Source organism: Chiloscyllium plagiosum, unplaced genomic scaffold, assembly GCF_037043375.1.
Source record: "Chiloscyllium plagiosum isolate Xiang-an unplaced genomic scaffold, Cpla_swu_hap1 HiC_scaffold_17, whole genome shotgun sequence".
Taxonomy (NCBI): domain Eukaryota; kingdom Metazoa; phylum Chordata; class Chondrichthyes; order Orectolobiformes; family Hemiscylliidae; genus Chiloscyllium; species Chiloscyllium plagiosum.
Window position 1 is genome coordinate 61,218,089 of NW_028270155.1, and position 17,738 is coordinate 61,235,826.

The following is a 17,738-nucleotide window of genomic DNA, read 5'->3' on the forward strand; positions in this document are numbered from 1 at the left end:
TGGGCCTAGGATCCTACCCTGAGGAATTCCTGCAGAGATGTCCTGGAGCTAAAATGACTGACCTCCAACAACCATAACCATCCTCCTATGTTCCAGGAATGACTCTAATCAATGGAGAGTTTTCCCCCTGATTCCCATTGACTTCAGTTTTACTCAGACTCCTTGATCTCACACTTGGTCAAATACTACCTGGCTGTCAAGGAGAGTTCCCTTTTTGACCCCTCATGACTTCATCTTTTTTGACCAGTGTTGTGGCTGTACTGGAACAGCTTGGCAAGAGGATTGGCAAGTTCTGGGTACAAAGTTTTCAGTGCTATTGCCAGAATGTTTTCAGGGCCCATCGCCTTGCAGTATCCATTGCCTACAGCCATTTGTTTACATCATTCTTTGTAAGATGCCAATATAAATCATGCATTTGGCATTTAGAGCTGAAGATGTTTGTAAATGCTGTTGGCCTGATTTGTGCACCAACGTGTTGGGCTTCCCCATCATTGGGGATGGCAAAATTCAGGGGCACGGTCCTTATGTTCATTGTTTAATTGTAGACCATGATTCTTGAGTGGAAGTGGGAGCACTGCAGTGTTTAATTTTGATGGTTATGGGATCACTTAACACTGTTCATTGCATGCTGTCTGGTGCTGCTCCTGGCATGCCCTCCTGCCCTCTTTATGAAACCAGGGTGGATCCCTGAGCTGGATGGAAATGCTTGAGTGGGGTAAGTGCTGGGCCATGAGGTTACAGATTGTGCTGGGTCACAATTCTGCTGCTACTGATTGTCCACAGTGCCTCATGGAGCCCCAGTCTTCAGTTGCTAGATCTGTTCAAAATCTATCCCATTTAGATTAGATTCCCTACAGTATGGAACAGGCTCTTTAGGCCAACCAGTCCACACTGACCCTCTGAAAACCACCCAGTCCCATTTCCCTCTCACTAATGCAATTAACACTATGGGCAATTTACTGTGTCCAATGTACGCACCCTGCACATCTTTGGCTTGTGGGAGGAAACCACAGCACCCAGAGGAAACCCACGCAGACATTGGGAGAATGTGCAAACTCCACACAGACAGTCGCCTAAGGCTGGAATCAAACCTGGGACCCTACTGCTGTGAGGCAGCAATGCTAACCACTCAGCCACCATTCCACCGTTTGATAGCAGCACCCAACATGAGAGATGTGTTCTCAATGTGAAAGTAGGATTTTGTCTCCACAAGGACTGTGTGGTTGTCACTTTTACTAATACTGGCCTGGACAGATGCATCTGCAGCCAGCAGATTGGTAGGATGTGGTCAAGTAGCTTTTTTCCCTCTTGTGGGTTCCCTCACCACTTGCTGCAGTCCAGTTCAATCAGTTGTGCTGCTTCTGAGCTACTCTTGGTGATTGACATTGAAATCCTCCACCCACAATACACTGTGTGCCCTTGTCACCCTGATTGTTTCTTCCAAATGCTGTTCAACATGGAGGAGCGTTGATTCCTCAGCTGAGGGAGGATGGTATGCAGTAATCGGCAGGAGGTTTCCTTGCCCTTCAGATGGCTTCTGACTTCATGGGGTCTGGAATCAATGTTTAGAAATCCTATGGAAAATCCCTCCCAACTGAATCCCACCCACCAGCCACCTCTGCTGGGTCTGTCCTGCTGGTGGGACAGGACATATCCAGGGATGGTGGTGATGGTGGTGTCCAGGACATTGTCTGTGAGGTATGACTATGAGTATGACTATGTCAGGCTGTTGCTTGACTAGTTGTGAGACAGCTCTCTATATTATCCCATGGCCAACAGCATTAAAACACACGTTCAAATTATTCAACTATTGTCCACTCATGGGTCCTTGCTGTGCAAACAATGGCTGCTATGTTTAGCAATAACTAACCATCAAAATTATTATTTACCTGTCATGCACTTTGGGAGATTTTGAGGTTGTAACAGGTGCTTTATAAATGCACAATTTCTTACTTTCATCCTTATGCTTTCTGTGCAATAATTGTCATACTTTTTTATTTTGTGTTTATCAGATTACTGACCTTTGGGTTGCAGATAACTGCAGCATTTCTTGCAACAATTCTCTGTAGGGATAAAAAAGACAGCTATAACTTTTGGAAATCAAAAAGTGGAGGCATCCTGATTTTAGTTCTTACGTCAGTCTTGCCAACCTTTACTTTCACTCAAAAACAAAACAGACGTTGCTGGAAAAGCTCAGCAAGTCTGGCAGCATCTGTGAACATAAATCAAATTTTACCTTTCGGGTCCGGTGACCCTTCCTCAGTTAATTTTGATTTCTTTTCGCAGTAGCTGCCAGACATGCTGAGCTTTTCCAGCAACTTTTGCTTTTGATATACTGCATCCACAGATCTTTAATTTACATTTTCACTGTTTGGGTGCTGTTTTATCTTCATTGGGTTTCTCAATAGTGACCATTGTACCTCTTGGGTCACTTGGCTGAGTAGGCTGGACAGCAGGTTTGTAATGCAGGGTGATCCCAACAGTGCGGGTTCAGTACCCCCACCAGCTCAGGTCACCAGGAAGGATTCTCCTTCTTAACATCTCGCCTCACATTGGGCCACAATCAGCCATCTCGGTCTCTCTCCGTGGCCCTTGGGGACTTTGGCTATGTTACTTTATACCTCTAGCAGTGGAGTTCCAGGATTTTGATCCATCAACAATAAAGAAACAATGATAGAGATGAAAGTCAGGATAGTGTGCGGCTTAGAGGGGAAGTTACAGGAGAGGTGGTGTTCCCGTGTATTTGAATGCTCCAGTTCAGATTCTGGTCAATTGTATCCCTTGGGATGTCGATTATGGGGAATTGGGAATTACCATTGACATTGGATGTCAAGGGACAGTGGTTGGATTCCCGTTAGCTGGTGATGGCCTTTGTCTAGTACTTGTGTGGCTGAACTATTATTGGGCACTTATCAACTCAAACCTGGGTATGATCCACATTTGGCTGCATACAGACACAAGTTGCTTCAGTATCTGAGGAGATGGGATTGGGACTGAATGTGCAATGGGCTTCCCCATCATTGGGGATGGTAAAATTCAGGGAGCATGGTCCTCCTGTTCATTGTTTAATTGCAGACTATGATTCATGACTGGAAGTGGCAGCACTGCTGTGCTTATGGGATCACTTAGCTCTGTCTATTCCATGCTGTTTCTGTTTGGTACACAGGTAATCCTGTCTGAGCAGCTATAGCAGTTTACCATCGCATTTTTATCAATGCCCTGTGCTGTTCCTGCCATGCCCTCCTGCACTCTCCATTCAACCAGGATTAATCCTCTGGCTTGATGGTAATGATTGAGCAGGGCATATGCTAGGCCATGAGGTTACAGATTGTGCTGGAGTACAATTCTGCTGCTGTTGAATGGTCCACAGTGCCACATGGATGCTAGGTCATTTCAAAATCAGTCCCAGTTGGCATGGTGACAGTGCCAGACAACATGATGGAGGTTGTTGTCAATGTGAAGGTGGGGTTTTGTTTCCACAAGGGCTGTGCGGTGGTCACTTTTACCGATACAGTCACAGACAGATGTATCTGTAACCAGTAAATTGGTAAGGGTGTGGTCAAATATGCTTTTCCCTCTTCTTCGTTTCCTCACTACCTGCTGCAGACCCAGTCCAGTAGCTTTGTCCTTTAGGACCCAACCAGTTCCATCAGTAGTGCTTCTTTCGAGCCACTCTTGGTGGTAGGCATTGAAATCCCCCACCCAGAATACATCCTGTGCCCTTGCCACCCTCATTGTTTCCTTCAAGTGTTGTTCAACATGGAGGAGCTTTGAATCCTGAGCCGATGGAGGATGGTACATGGTAATCAGCAGGAACGTACCTACCTCATATATAACCTGATGGCTTTCAGACTTCATGGGGTCCACAGTCAATGTTGAGGAGTCCGAGGGAAATTCTACAGGGAACTGCGCTTGGGCTTGTACTGTTTGTGATCGACATAAATGGTTTGGAGGAAAACGTGGCTGGGCTAATTAGAAAGTTTGTGGATGAAACAAAGATTGGTGGAGTTGTGGATAGTGAGGAGGATTGTCAGAGGGTACAGCAGGATATAGATAAGTTGGATGCATGGGCAGAAAAATGGCAGATGGAGTTTAATACAGACAAATGTGAGGTGATGGGTTTGGAAGGTCAAGTACAGATGGAAATTATACAGTGAATGGCAGAACCTTTATGAATATTGGTATGTAGAGGGATCTGGGTATGCAGGTCACAGATCACTGAAGGTGACAGCGCAGGTAGATAACGCAGTAAAAAAGCAATGCATGCTTGCCTTCATTGGAAAGGGCATTGAGTATGAGGAAAGGCAGGTTATTAGATTAGATTACTTATAGTGTGGAAACAGGCCCTTCGGCCAAACAAATCCACACCGACCTGCCGAAGCACAATCCACCCAGACCCATTCCCTTACACTTACCCCTTCACCTAACACTATGGGCAATTTAGCATGGCCAATTCATCTAACTTGCACATTTTTGGACTGTGGGAGGAAACAGGAGCACCCAGAGGAAACCCACGCAGACACGGGGAGAATGTGGGAACTCCACACAGTCAGTTGCCTGAGGTGGGAATTGAACCCGGGTCTCTAGTGCTGTGAGGCAGCAGTACTAACCACTGTGCCACCGTGCCACCCACCACTGTACCACTGTGTCGTTATGCTGTAGCTTTACAAAACTTTAGTTTGGACACACTTGGAATATTGCATTCAGTTCTGGTCACCACACCACCAGAAGGTTTGGAGAGGGTACAGAAAAGGTTTACCAGGATGTTGCCTGGTATGGGGGAATTTAGTTTTGAAGAAAGGTTGGATAGATGGGGTTTGTTTTCACTGGAAGGCAGGAGGATGAGGGGCGGCCTAATAGATGTTGAATGGCATGGATAGAGTCATAGAGTCATAGAGTCATAGAGATGTACAGCATGGAAACAGACCCTTTGGTCCAACCCATCCATGCCGACCAGATATCCCAACCCAATCTAGTCCCACCTGCCAGCACCTGGCCCATATCCCTCCAAACCCTTCCTATTCATATACCCATCTAAATGCCTCTTAAATGTTGCAATTATATCAGCTTCCTCCACTTCCTCTGGCAGATCATTTCATACACGTACCACCCTCTGTGTGAAAAAGTTGCCCCTTAGGTCTCTTTTATATCTTTCCCCTCTCACCCTAAACCAATGCCCTCTAGTTCTGGACTCCCCCATCCCAGATAAAAAACTTTGCCTATTTATCCTATCCATGCCCCTCATCATTTTGTAAACCTCTATAAGATCACCCCTCAGCCTTCAACGCTCCAGGGAAAACAGCCCCAGCCTGTTCAGCCTCTCCCTGTAGCTCAGATCCTCCAACCCTGGCAACATCCTTGTAATTCTTTTCTGAATCCTTTCAAGTTTCACAACATCTTTCCGATAGGAAGGAGACCATAATTGCACACAATATTCCAACAGTGGCCGAACCAATGTCTTGTACAGCCGCAACATGAAGAGTGGAAAGTATGAGGCTTTTTCATACAATTACAAGGGAAGGGATGTTTAAAAGAGATTTGTGAGGCAGGTTTTCACACAAAGGGTGGTGAGTGCCTGGAACACGCTGCTAGAGGAGGTGCTAGTAGCAGACAGAATAACAGCATTCAAGATTCACCTGGACGAATACATGAATAGGAAGGATTAGAGGGATACAGGGCTGAAAATGTGTTGCTGGAAAAGCGCAGCAGGTCAGGCAGCATCCAGGGAACAGGAGAATCGACGTTTCGGGCATAAGCCTGAAGAAGGGCTAATGCCCGAAACGTCGATTCTCCTGTTCCCTGGATGCTGCCTGCTCTGCTGCGATTTTCCAGCAACACATTTTCAGCTCTGATCTCCAGCATCTGCAGACCTCACTTTCTCCTTAGAGGGATACGGATCCTGTAAGTGAAGACAGTTTTAGTATGGAAGGGCAGGCTAGGAGAACTGAAGGGCCTGTTCCTGTGCTGGATTTTTCTTTGTTCTTTGATCTCTTTGTTCTTTGTTATACCCATGGATGGTGATGGTGGTGTCTCGGACATTGTCTGTGAGGTATGATTCTGTGAGTATGATTATGTCAGGCTGTTGCTTGATGAGTCTGTGAGACAGCTCTCTATATTATCCCATGTCCAACAACATTAAAACACACATTCAAATCATTCAATTATTCTCTAATCATGGCTCCTTGCTGTGCAAACATTGGCTGCTGTGTTTAACAATGACTAAACATCAAAATTATTTCATTATCCGTCATGCACTTCGGTAAATTTTGTGGTTGTGAGAGGTGTTTTATAAATGCATAATTTCTTACTTGCATCCTCATTCTTTTTTATGCAATAATCATCACACCATTTTTATTTTTGTGTGTATGAGATCACTGACCTGTGCTTTTCAGCTTTTCACAGAATTCCTCACATATCTCTGCAGAGATAAAAAAGACAGTTGGAAATCAAAAGGAAATCTCTTCTTCAGCACGTCCTGTTTTTAGTTCTTACATCAGTGGTGCCAACCAATTTTATCTCTGTTTGGCTGCTGTTTTATTTCCATTGAGTTCATCAAACTTGATCTTTAGACATTATGGGATCAGTTAGCTGAGTTGGCTGGACAGCTTGTTTGCAATACAATGTGATGCCAACAGGGCTGGTTCAGTACTCCCACTAGCTGAGGTCACCATGAAGAATTCTCTTCTCAACCTCTCCCCTCACATTGAGCCACCACCAGCCCTCTCTCTCTCTCTCTCTCTGCACTGGAACAGCTGCTCTCTGGGACTTGGGCATGTTACTTTTTACCGACAGCAGTTGATTTGCAAGATTTTGGTCCAGTGACAGTGAAGGAATGATGAGAGAGTTACATGTCAGGATGGTGTATGGGTTAGAGGCAAATTTGCAGGAGAGGTGGTGTTCCCATGTATCTACACCTCTTTCCTTCTCATGGACAGAGAGCTTGTCAGCTTGGAAGCTGTTGTTAAGGGAGCCTCAGCAGAACAATATCAGACATGGTACACACTGTCACCACTGTGCCTTGCTGGCTGAAGGACTGAATGTGGAGGTATTAGTTGGGATGTAAATGAAGCAGACAGCTTTGTCCTGGATGGTATCAAGTGGTTTGAGTGTTGTTGAAACTGCACCCATCCAGGCAATTGGGGCATATTCCATGGTACAAAACTCTACTAGGCTGGGTTTTGTACCTCATAGATGGTGGACAAGCTTTGAGGAATGAGGAAGCAAATTATTCACCACAGAATTCCCAACATCTGCTGCGTTTTTATCGTAAGATTATTTGTGTGAGTGTTCCAGTTCAGACTCTGTCAATTGTAGCCCTCAGGATGTCGATAATGGGGGATTGTGAATTATCATTGACATTGAATATCAAGGGGTAAAGGTTGGATTGTCGTTAGTTAGAGATGGCTGTTGCCTGGCACCTGTGTGGTCAACATATTACAATGAACTTATCAACCCAAATCTGGATGTTGTCCACTGTTTGCTGCATAAGGACACAGTGATCTGAGGAGTCGGGAATGGGACGGAAAATTGTGCAATCGTCACAGAACGTCCACACTTTTGAACTTATGCTGAACATTAGGAGGTGATAGAGATGCTTCCCCCTAGAATACGACCCTGAGTAATTTCTGTAGTGATGTCTTGGAGCTGTAATGACTGACCTCCAACAACCACAACCATCCTCCTATGTACCAGGTAATGACTCTAACCAGTGGAGAGTTTTTCCCTTGATTTCCATTGACCCCAGATTTGCTTGGAAGCTAAGACATCACACTTGATCACATACTACCTTGATGTCAAGGGAAGTTACCTTTACATCCCCTCTTGACTTCATCTCTTTTGTCCATGGTTAGACCGACGCTCTACTGAGCTCAGGAGCTAGTGGTCCAGGTATATTCACACTGAGCATCTCTGAGCAGGTTATTGCACTGTCCCTTTCCTAATGACTGAGAAGAGACTGATGCAGTGTCAGTTAGCTGAGTTGGCTTTGTCTTGTTTTTCATGTACAGGATATACCTGGGCAATTGCCTACATTGTCAGGTAAGTGCCAGTGTTGTGGCTGTATTAGAACAACTTGGCGAGGGGAGCAGCAAATTCTGAAGTGCTAACCTTCAGTACAATGTTGTGGTTCTGTTCGCCGAGCTGGAAGTTTTTGTTGCAAACGTTTCATCCCCTGGCTAGGCAACATCATCAGTGCTTGGGAGCCTCCTGCGAAGCGCTTCTTTGATGTTTCCTCCGGTGTTTATAGTGGTCTGTCCCTGCCGCTTCCGGTTGTCAGTTTCAGCTGTCCGCTGTAGTGGTTGGTATATTGGGTCCAGGTCGATGTGTTTGTTGATGGAGTTTGTGGATGAAAGCCATGCCTCTAGGAATTCCCTGGCTGTTCTCTGTCTGGCTTGCCCTATAATGGTAGTGTTGTCCCAGTCGAATTCATGTTGCTTGTTGTCTGCGTGTGTGGCTACTAAGGATAGCTGGTTGTGTCGTTTCGTGGCTAGTTGATGTTCATGTATGCGGATTGTTAGCTGTCTTCCTGTTTGTCCTATATAGGGTTTTGTGCAGTCCTTGCATGGTATTTTGTACACTACATTAGTTTTGCTCATGTTGGGTATCGGGTCCTTCGTTCTGGTGAGTTGTTGTCTGAGCGTGGCTGTTGGTTTGTGAGCCGTTATGAGTCCTAGAGGTTGCAGTAGTCTGGCTGTCAGTTCTGAGATGCTCCTGATGTATGGTAGTGTGGCTAGTCCTTTTGGTTGTGGTATGTCCTCGTTCCGTGGTCTTTCTCTTAGGCATCTCTTGATGAAGTTGCGCGGGTATCCGTTTTTGGCGAATACCTTATATAGGTGTTCCTCTTTTTGCAGTTCTGGTGTACTGCAGTGTGTTGTGGCCCTTTTGAATAGTGTCCTGATGCAGCTTCATTTGTGTGTGTTGGGGTGGTTACTTTCATAGTTTAGGACTTGGTCTGTGTGTGTGGCTTTCCTGTATACCCTTGTAGTGAATTCTCCGTTCGGTGTTCTTGGAACTATGAAATACATGAACATCAACTAGCCACGAAACGACACAACCAGCTATCCTTAGTAGCCACACACGCAGACAACAAGCAACATGAATTCGACTGGGACAACACTACCATTATAGGGCAAGCCAGACAGAGAACAGCCAGGGAATTCCTAGAGGCATGGCATTCATCCACAAACTCCATCAACAAACACATCGACCTGGACCCAATATACCAACCACTACAGCGGACAGCTGAAACTGACAACCGGAAGCGGCAGGGACAGACCACTATAAACACCAGAGGAAACATCAAAGAAGTGCTTCGCAGGAGGCTCCCAAGCACTGATGATGTCGCCTAGCCAGGGGACGAAACGTTTGCAACAAAAACTTCCAGCTCGGCGAACAGAACCACAACAATGAGCACCCGAGCTACAAATCTTCGCACAAACTTCAGTACAATTACAAGAATGTTGTCAGGGCCCATATCCTTGCAGTATCCTGTACCTGTAACTATTTCAATTACTCCATTCTTTATATCAGGAGGCCGAGATCAGTTAACCACTCAGCATTTTTAGCTGAATATGTTAGTAAATGCTTTTGCCTTGTTCACTGCAAGGCTTCCCCATCATTGGGGGATGGTAAAATTCAGGGAGCATGGTCCTCCTGTTCATTGTTTAATTGTAGACCATGATTCATGACTGGAAGTGGGAGCACTGTAGTGTGATGGTGATGGGATCACGTAGCTCTGTCCATTGTATGCTGTTTCTGCTTGGTACACAGGTAATCCTGTCTGGCAGTTACAGCAGTTTATTGTCGCATTTTTAGCAATGCCTGTTCTGCTCCTGCCATGCCCTCCTGCACTCTCCATTCAACCAGGGTTAATCCCCTGGCTCTAGGGAAATGGTTAAGTGGGAGATATGTCAGGCCATGAGCTTACAGATTGTGCTGGAGCACAATTCTGCTCTACTGATGGTTCACAGTGCCTCATGGATGCCCAGACTTCCGTTGCCAGATCTGTTCAAAGTCTATCCCATTTAGCACAGTGAGAGTGCTATGGAACACGATGGAGGACACTCTCAGTGTGAAGGTAGGTTTTTGACCCCACATGAACTGTGTGATGATCACTCTTACTGGTACTGGCCTGGACAGATGTACCTGAAGCCGCCAGATTGGTGAGGAAGGGCCAAGTATGATTTCCCCACTTGTGGATTCCCTCACTGCCTGCCACAGACCCTGTCTAGCAGCTATGTCCTTTTGGACCCGACCAGCTTGTTCGGTAATGCTGCTTCCGAGCAACTCTCTGTCCTGCTGATGGGACAGGACATACCCAGGGATGGTGATGGTGGTGTCTGGGACATTGTCTGTCAGGTATGATTCTGTGAGTATGACTATGTCAGGCTGTTGCTTGACTAGTCTGTGAGACAGCTCTCTATTTATCCCATGTCCAACAGCATTAAAACACACATTTAAATCATTCAACTATTCTTTAATCATGGGCCTTTCAGCCGCAACATGAAGAGTGGAAAGTATGAGTCTTTTTCCCAGTGTGGTGGGATCAATTACAAGGGAAGGGATGTTTAAAAGAGATTTGTGAGGCAGGTTTTCACACAAAGGGTGGTGAGTGCCTGGAACACGCTGCTAGAGGAGGAGCTAGAAGCAGACAGAATAACAGCATTCAAGATTCACCTGGACGAATACATGAATAGGAAGGGTTAGAGGGATACGGATCCTGTAAGTGAAGACAGTTATAGTATGGAAGGGCAAAATGTGTCAGTGCAGGCTAGGAGAACCGAAGGGCCTGTTCCTGTGCTGGATTTTTCTTTGTTCTTTGATCTCTTTGTTCTTTGTTATATCAAGGGATGGTGATGGTGGTGTCTGGGACATTGTCTGTGAGGTATGATTCTGTGAGTATGATTATGTCAGGCTGTTGCTTGATGAGTCTGTGAGACAGCTCTCTATATTATCCCATGTCCAACAACATTAAAACACACATTCAAATCATTCAATTATTCTCTAATCATGGGTCCTTGCTGTGCAAACATTGGCTGCTGTGTTTAACAATGACTAAACATCAAAATTATTTCATTATCCGTCATGCACTTCGGTAAATTTTGTGGTTGTGAGAGGTGTTTTATAAATGCACAATTTCTTACTTGCATCCTCATTCTTTTTTATGCAATAATTATCACACCATTTTTATTTTTGTGTGTATGAGATCACTGACCTGTGCTTTTCAGGTTTTCACAGAATTCCTCACATATCTCTGCAGAGATAAAAAAGACAGTTGGAAATCAAAAGGAAATCTCTTTTCTTCAGCACGTCCTGTTTTTAGTTCTTACATCAGTGGTGCCAACCAATTTTATCTCTGTTTGGCTGCTGTTTTATTTCCATTGAGTTCATCAAACTTGATCTTTAGACATTATGGGATCAGTTAGCTGAGTTGGCTGGACAGCTTGTTTGCAATACAATGTGATGCCAACAGGGCTGGTTCAGTACTCCCACTAGCTGAGGTCACCATGAAGAATTCTTTTCTCAACCTCTCCCCTCACATTGAGCCACCACCAGCCCTCTCTTTCTCTCTCTCTCTGCACTGGAACAGCTGCTCTCTGGGACTTGGGCATGTTACTTTTTATCTACAGCAGTTGATTTGCAGGATTTTGGTCCAGTGACAGTGAACGAATGATGAGAGAGTTACAAGTCAGGATGGTGTATGGGTTAGAGGCAAACTTGCAGGAGAGGTGGTGTTCCCATGTATCTACACCTCTCTCCTTCTCGTGGACAGAGAGCTTGTCAGCTTGGAAGCTGTTGTTAAGGGAGCCTCAGCAGAACAATATCAGACATGGTACACACTGCCACCACTGTGCCTTGCTGGCTGAAGGACTGAATGTGGAGGTATTAGTTGGGATGTAAATGAAGCAGACAGCTTTGTCCTAGATGGTGTCAAATGTCTTGAGTGTTGTTGAAACTGCACCCATCCAGGCAATTGGGGCATATTCCATGGTACAAAACTCTACTAGGCTGGGTTTTGTACCTCATAGATGGTGGACAAGCTTTGAGGAATGAGGAAGCAAATTACTCACCACAGAATTCCCAACATCTGCTGCGTTTTTATCGTAAGATTATTTGTGTGAGTGTTCCAGTTCAGACTCTGTCAATTGTAGCCCTCAGGATATCGATAATGGGGGATTGTGAATTATCATTGACATTGAATATCAAGGGGTAAAGGTTGGATTGTCGTTAGTTGGAGATGGCTGTTGTCTGGCACCTGTGTGGTCAACATATTACAATGAACTTATCAACCCAAATCTGGATGTTGTCCACTATTTGCTGCATAAGGACACAGTGACCTGAGGAGTCGGGAATGGGACGGAAAATTGTGCAATCGTCACAGACCGTCCACACTTTTGAACTTATGCTGAACATTAGGAGGTGGTAGAGATGCCTTCCCCTAGAATTCGACCCTGAGTAATTTCTGTAGTGATGTCTTGGAGCTGTAATGACTGACCTCCAACAACCACAACCATCCTCCTATGTACCAGGTAATGACTCTAACCAGTGGAGAGTTTTTCCCTTGATTTCCATTGACCCCAGATTTGCTTGGAAGCTAAGACATCACACTTGATCACATACTACCTTGATGTCAAGGGAAGTTACCTTTACATCCCCTCTTGACTTCATCTCTTTTGTCCATGGTTAGACCGACGCTCTACTGAGCTCAGGAGCTGAGTGGTCCTGGTGATATTCACACTGAGCATCTCTGAGCAGGTTATTGCACTATCCCTTTCCGAATGACTGAGAAGAGACTGATGCAGTGTCAGTTAGCTGAGTTGGCTTTGTCTTGTTTTTCATGTACAGGATATACCTGGGCAATTGCTTACATTGTCAGGTAAGTGCCAGTGTTGTGGCTGTATTGGAACAACTTGGCGAGGGGAGCAGCAAATTCTGAAGTACTAATCTTCAGTACAATGTTGTGGTTCTGTTCGCCGAGCTGGAAGTTTTTGTTGCAAACGTTTCGTCCCCTGGCTAGGCGACATCATCAGTGCTTGGGAGCCTCCTGCGAAGCGTTTCTTTGATGTTTCCTCCGGTGTTTATAGTGGTCTGTCCCTGCCGCTTCCGGTTGTCAGTTTCAGCTATCCGCTGTAGTGGTTGGTATGGACAAAAGAGATGAAGTCAAGAGGGGATGTAAAGATAACTTCCCTTGACATCAAGGTCGATGTGTTTGTTGTTGGAGTTTGTGGGTGAATGCCATGCCTCTAGGAATTCCCTGGCTGTTCTCTGTCTGGCTTGCCCTATAATGGTAGTGTTGTCCCAGTCGAATTCATGTTGCTTGTTGTCTGCGTGTGTGGCTACTAAGGATAGCTGGTCGTGTTGTTTCGTGGCTAGTTGATGTTCATGTATGCGGATTGTTAGCTGTCTTCCTGTTTGTCCTATATAGTGTTTAGTGCAGTCCTTGCATGGTATTTTGTACACTACATTAGTTTTGCTCATGTTGGGTATCGGGTCCTTCGTTCTGGTGAGTTGTTGTCTGAGCGTGGCTGTTGGTTTGTGTGCCGTTATGAGTCCTAGGGGTCGCAGTAGTCTGGCTGTCAGTTCTGAGATGATCCTGATGTATGGTAGTGTGGCTAGTCCTTTTGGTTGTGGTATGTCCTCGTTCCGTGGTCTTTCTCTTAGGCATCTCTTGATGAAATTGTGCGGGTATCCGTTTTTGGCGAATACCTTGTATAGGTGTTCCTCTTCTTCTTTTTGCAGTCCTGGTGTACTGCAGTGTGTTGTGGCCCTTTTGAATAGTGTCCTGATGCAGCTTCGTTTGTGTGTGTTGGGGTGGTTACTTTCATAGTTTAGGACTTGGTCTGTGTGGGTGGCTTTCCTGTGTACCCTTGTAGTGAATTCTCTGTTCGGTGTTCTTGGAACTCAGAACGGACAATAAACTATGAAAGTAACCACCCCAACACACACAAACGAAGCTGCATCAGGACACTATTCAAAAGGGCCACAACACACTGCAGTACACCAGAACTGCAAAAAGAAGAAGAGGAACACCTATACAAGGTATTCGCCAAAAACGGATACCCGCGCAACTTCATCAAGAGATGCCTAAGAGAAAGACCACGGAACGAGGACATACCACAACCAGAGGGACTAGCCACACTACCATACATCAGGAGCATCTCAGAACTGACAGCCAGACTACTGCGACCCCTAGGACTCATAACGGCTCACAAACCAACTGCCACGCTCAGACAACAACTCACCAGAACGAAGGACCCGATACCCAACATGAGCAAAACTAATGTAGTGTACAAAATACCATGCAAGGACTGCACTAAACACTATATAGGACAAACAGGAAGACAGCTAACAATCCGCATACATGAACATCAACTAGCCACGAAACGACACAACCAGCTATCCTTAGTAGCCACACACGCAGACAACAAGCAACATGAATTCGACTGGGACAACACTACCATTATAGGGCAAGCCAGACAGAGAACAGCCAGGGAATTCCTAGAGGCATGGCATTCATCCACAAACTCCATCAACAAACACATCGACCTGGACCCAATATACCAACTACTACAGCGGACAGCTGAAATTGACAACCGGAAGTGGCAGGGACGGACCACTATAAACACCAGAGGAAACATCAAAGATGCGCTTCGCAGGAGGCTCCCAAGCACTGATGATGTCGCCTAGCCAGGGGACGAAACGTTTGCAACAAAAACTTCCAGCTCGGCGAACAGAACCACAACAACGAGCACCAGAGCTACAAATCTTTGCACAAACTTCAGTACAATTACAAGAATGTTGTCAGGGCCCCATATCCTTGCAGTATCCTGTACCTGTAACTATTTCAATTACTCCATTCTTTATATCAGGAGGCCGAGATCAGTTAACCACTCAGCATTTTTAGCTGAATATGTTAGTAAATGCTTTTGCCTTGTTCACTGCTGGGCTTCCCCATCATTGGGGGATGGTAAAATTCAGGGAGCATGGTCCTCCTGTTCATTGTTTAATTGTAGACCATGATTCATGACTGGAAGTGGGAGCACTGTAGTGTGATGGTGATGGGATCACGTAGCTCTGTCCATTGTATGCTGTTTCTGCTTGGTATACAGGTAATCCTGTCTGGCAGTTACAGCAGTTTATTGTCGCATTTTTAGCAATGCCTGTTCTGCTCCTGCAATGCCCTCCTGCACTCTCCATTCAACCAGGGTTAATCCCCTGGCTCTAAGGAAATGGTTAAGTGGGAGATATGTCAGGCCATGAGCTTACAGATTGTGCTGGAGCACAATTCTGCTCTACTGATGGTTCACAGTGCCGCATGGATGCCCAGACTTCCGTTGCTAGGTCTGTTCAAAGTCTATCCCATTTAGCACAGTGAGAGTGCCATGGAACACGATGGAGGATACTCTCAGTGTGAAGGTAGGTTTTTGTCCCCACATGAACTGTGTGATGGTCACTCTTACTGGTACTGGCCTGGACAGATGCACCTGAAGCCACCAGATTGGTGAGGAAGGGCCAGGTATGATTTTCCCACTTGTGGATTCCCTCACTGCCTGCCGCAGACCCTGTCTAGCAGCTATGTCCTTTTGGACCCGACCAGCTTGTTTGGTAATGCTGCTTCCGAGCAACTCTCTGTCCTGCTGATGGGACAGGACATACCCAGGGATGGTGATGGTGGTGTCTGGGACATTGTCTGTTAGGTATGATTCTATGAGTATGACTATGTCAGGCTGTTGCTTGACTAGTCTGTGAGACAGCTCTCTATTTATCCCATGTCCAACAGTATTAAAACACACATTCAAATCATTCAACTATTCTTTAATCATGGGGCCTTGCTGTGCAAACATTGGCTGCTATGTTTAACAATGACTAAATATTAATTTCATTATGTGACAGGCACTTTGATAATTTTTGAGGTTGTGATCGGTGCTTTATAAATGCACAAATTCTTACTTTGATCCTCTCTCTTGTACAATAATTCTCTATTTTTCTCTATTTTTGTGTTTATGAGATCACTGACCTTCGGGTTTCATGTCCTCACAATCGCCTGTCGCGATAAAAAAGACAGGTATTAGTTTGGAAATAAAAGGGTAATCTCTTTGGTTCAGTTTGTCTTGTTTTTAGTTCTTACGTCAGTGATATCAACCTATCATTTCTCTCTTTGGGAGTAAGTAAGGACTGCAGATGCTGGAGATCAGAGTCGAGAGTGTGGTGCTGGAAAAGCACAGCAGGTCAGGCAGCATCTGAGGAGCAGGTGAGTCGATGTTTTGGATTTAAGCCCTTCATCTGGAATGAGATTTGTGGGCTGGGGGAGCTGGGAGATAAATGGGAGGGGGATAGGGCTGGGGGGATGGCAACTGGGAATTTGAGAGCTAGATGACGGTTAGGGAGAAGGTTTTAGGTCGGAGAGGGGAATGCAATAGGTAGATGAAGGTGGGGAATGTAATAGGTGGATAAAGGTGGGGAAAATCTCTCCTTGGTTGCCCTATATTTCCATTGGGATTCTGAATGTTGATCTTTGGCCATTATGAGGTTAGTTAGCTGAGTTGCCTGGACAGCTGGTTTGTAATGCAGGGCTGGTTCGGTAACCCCACCAGCTGAGGGCACCATGAAGGATTGACCTTCTCAACCTCTCTCCTCGCACTGAGCCACCACTTGCCAGCTCTCTCTCCACTGAAACAGCAGCCCTCCACTGAAATAGCAGACTTTGACAATGTTACATCCTGCCTTTTGTAGTGGATTTCTGTGATTTTCATCCCTTGACAGTGAGAGAATGATGTTATAGCTGCAATTCAGGATGGCGTATGGCTTAGAAGGGAACTTGCAGGAGAGATGGTGTTCCCATGTATCTGCAGCCCTCTCCTTCCAATTGACAGAGTTGCCAGCTTGGAAGCTGCTGTCAAGGGAGCCTTAGTGGGTTAATGCAGGGCATAAGAGCATGGGAACATAAGAAGGTAAGGACTAGGAGCAGGAGTAGGCCATCTGGCCCTTCCAGCCTGCTCCACCATTCAATATGATCATGGCTGATCTCTTCATTGACTCAGCTCCACTTACCCGCCCTCTCACTCGAACCCTTAATTCCTTTATTGTTCAAAACAATTATCTATCTGAGCTTTAAAGTCAGTAACTGAGGAAGCCTCAACCACTTCAGTGGGCAGGGAATTCCATGGATTCACAACCCTCTGGGTGAAGAAGTTCCTTCTCAATTCAGTCCTAAATCAGCTCCCCCTAATCTTGAAGCTGTGCCCTCGTGTCCGAGCTTCAGTGCCTGAGAAGTTGGTAACAGGACTGAATATTGTGCAATCATCAGAGAACGTCCACACTTCTGAACTTACGCTGGACAGTAGAAGCTGATAGAGATGTGCTGGATCTGAAATGACTGGCCTCCAGCAACCACCACTATCCTCCTGTGTATTAGGTTTGAATCCAACCAGTGGACAGTTTCCCCCGATTGCCAATGATTTCAGTTTTACTCGGATTCCTTGATGTTACACTTGGTCAAACACTACCTCGATGTCAAGGGAAGTTATCTTTACGTCTCCTCTTGACTTCATCTCCTTTGTACATGTTTGGACTGAGGCTGTAATGAGGTCAGGAGCTGAGTGGTCCTGGCGATACCCAAACTGAGAGTCTCTGAGCAGGTTATTGCTGAGAAAGTGCTACCTCATGGCACTGTCCCTTTCCTGATGACTGAGAACAGACCGATGCAGGGATAATTGGCTGGGCTGGCTTTGTCTTGGTTT

At 45.6% G+C, this 17,738-nt stretch overlaps 1 protein-coding gene across 18 annotated transcripts in view; it reads right to left on the reverse strand.

Annotated features, from left to right (window-relative positions):
• LOC122558518 (adhesion G protein-coupled receptor G5-like) overlaps positions 1 to 17,738 on the reverse strand; it is an 88,354-nt gene that overhangs the window by 56,104 nt on the left and 14,512 nt on the right. For 15 of the 18 annotated variants that reach the window (XM_087995985.1, XM_087995998.1, XM_087995991.1 and 12 more), the window contains 3 exons: positions 11,213 to 11,251; positions 6,380 to 6,418; positions 2,022 to 2,063 (listed from right to left, as the gene is read on the reverse strand). In XM_087995985.1, coding sequence (XP_087852111.1) covers positions 2,022 to 2,063; positions 6,380 to 6,418; positions 11,213 to 11,251 — 120 coding nt within the window. The remainder of the gene's footprint in view (positions 1 to 2,021; positions 2,064 to 6,379; positions 6,419 to 11,212; positions 11,252 to 17,738) is intronic. The other 3 variants (XM_087995986.1, XM_087996000.1, XM_087996001.1) reach the window with 2 other exon arrangements.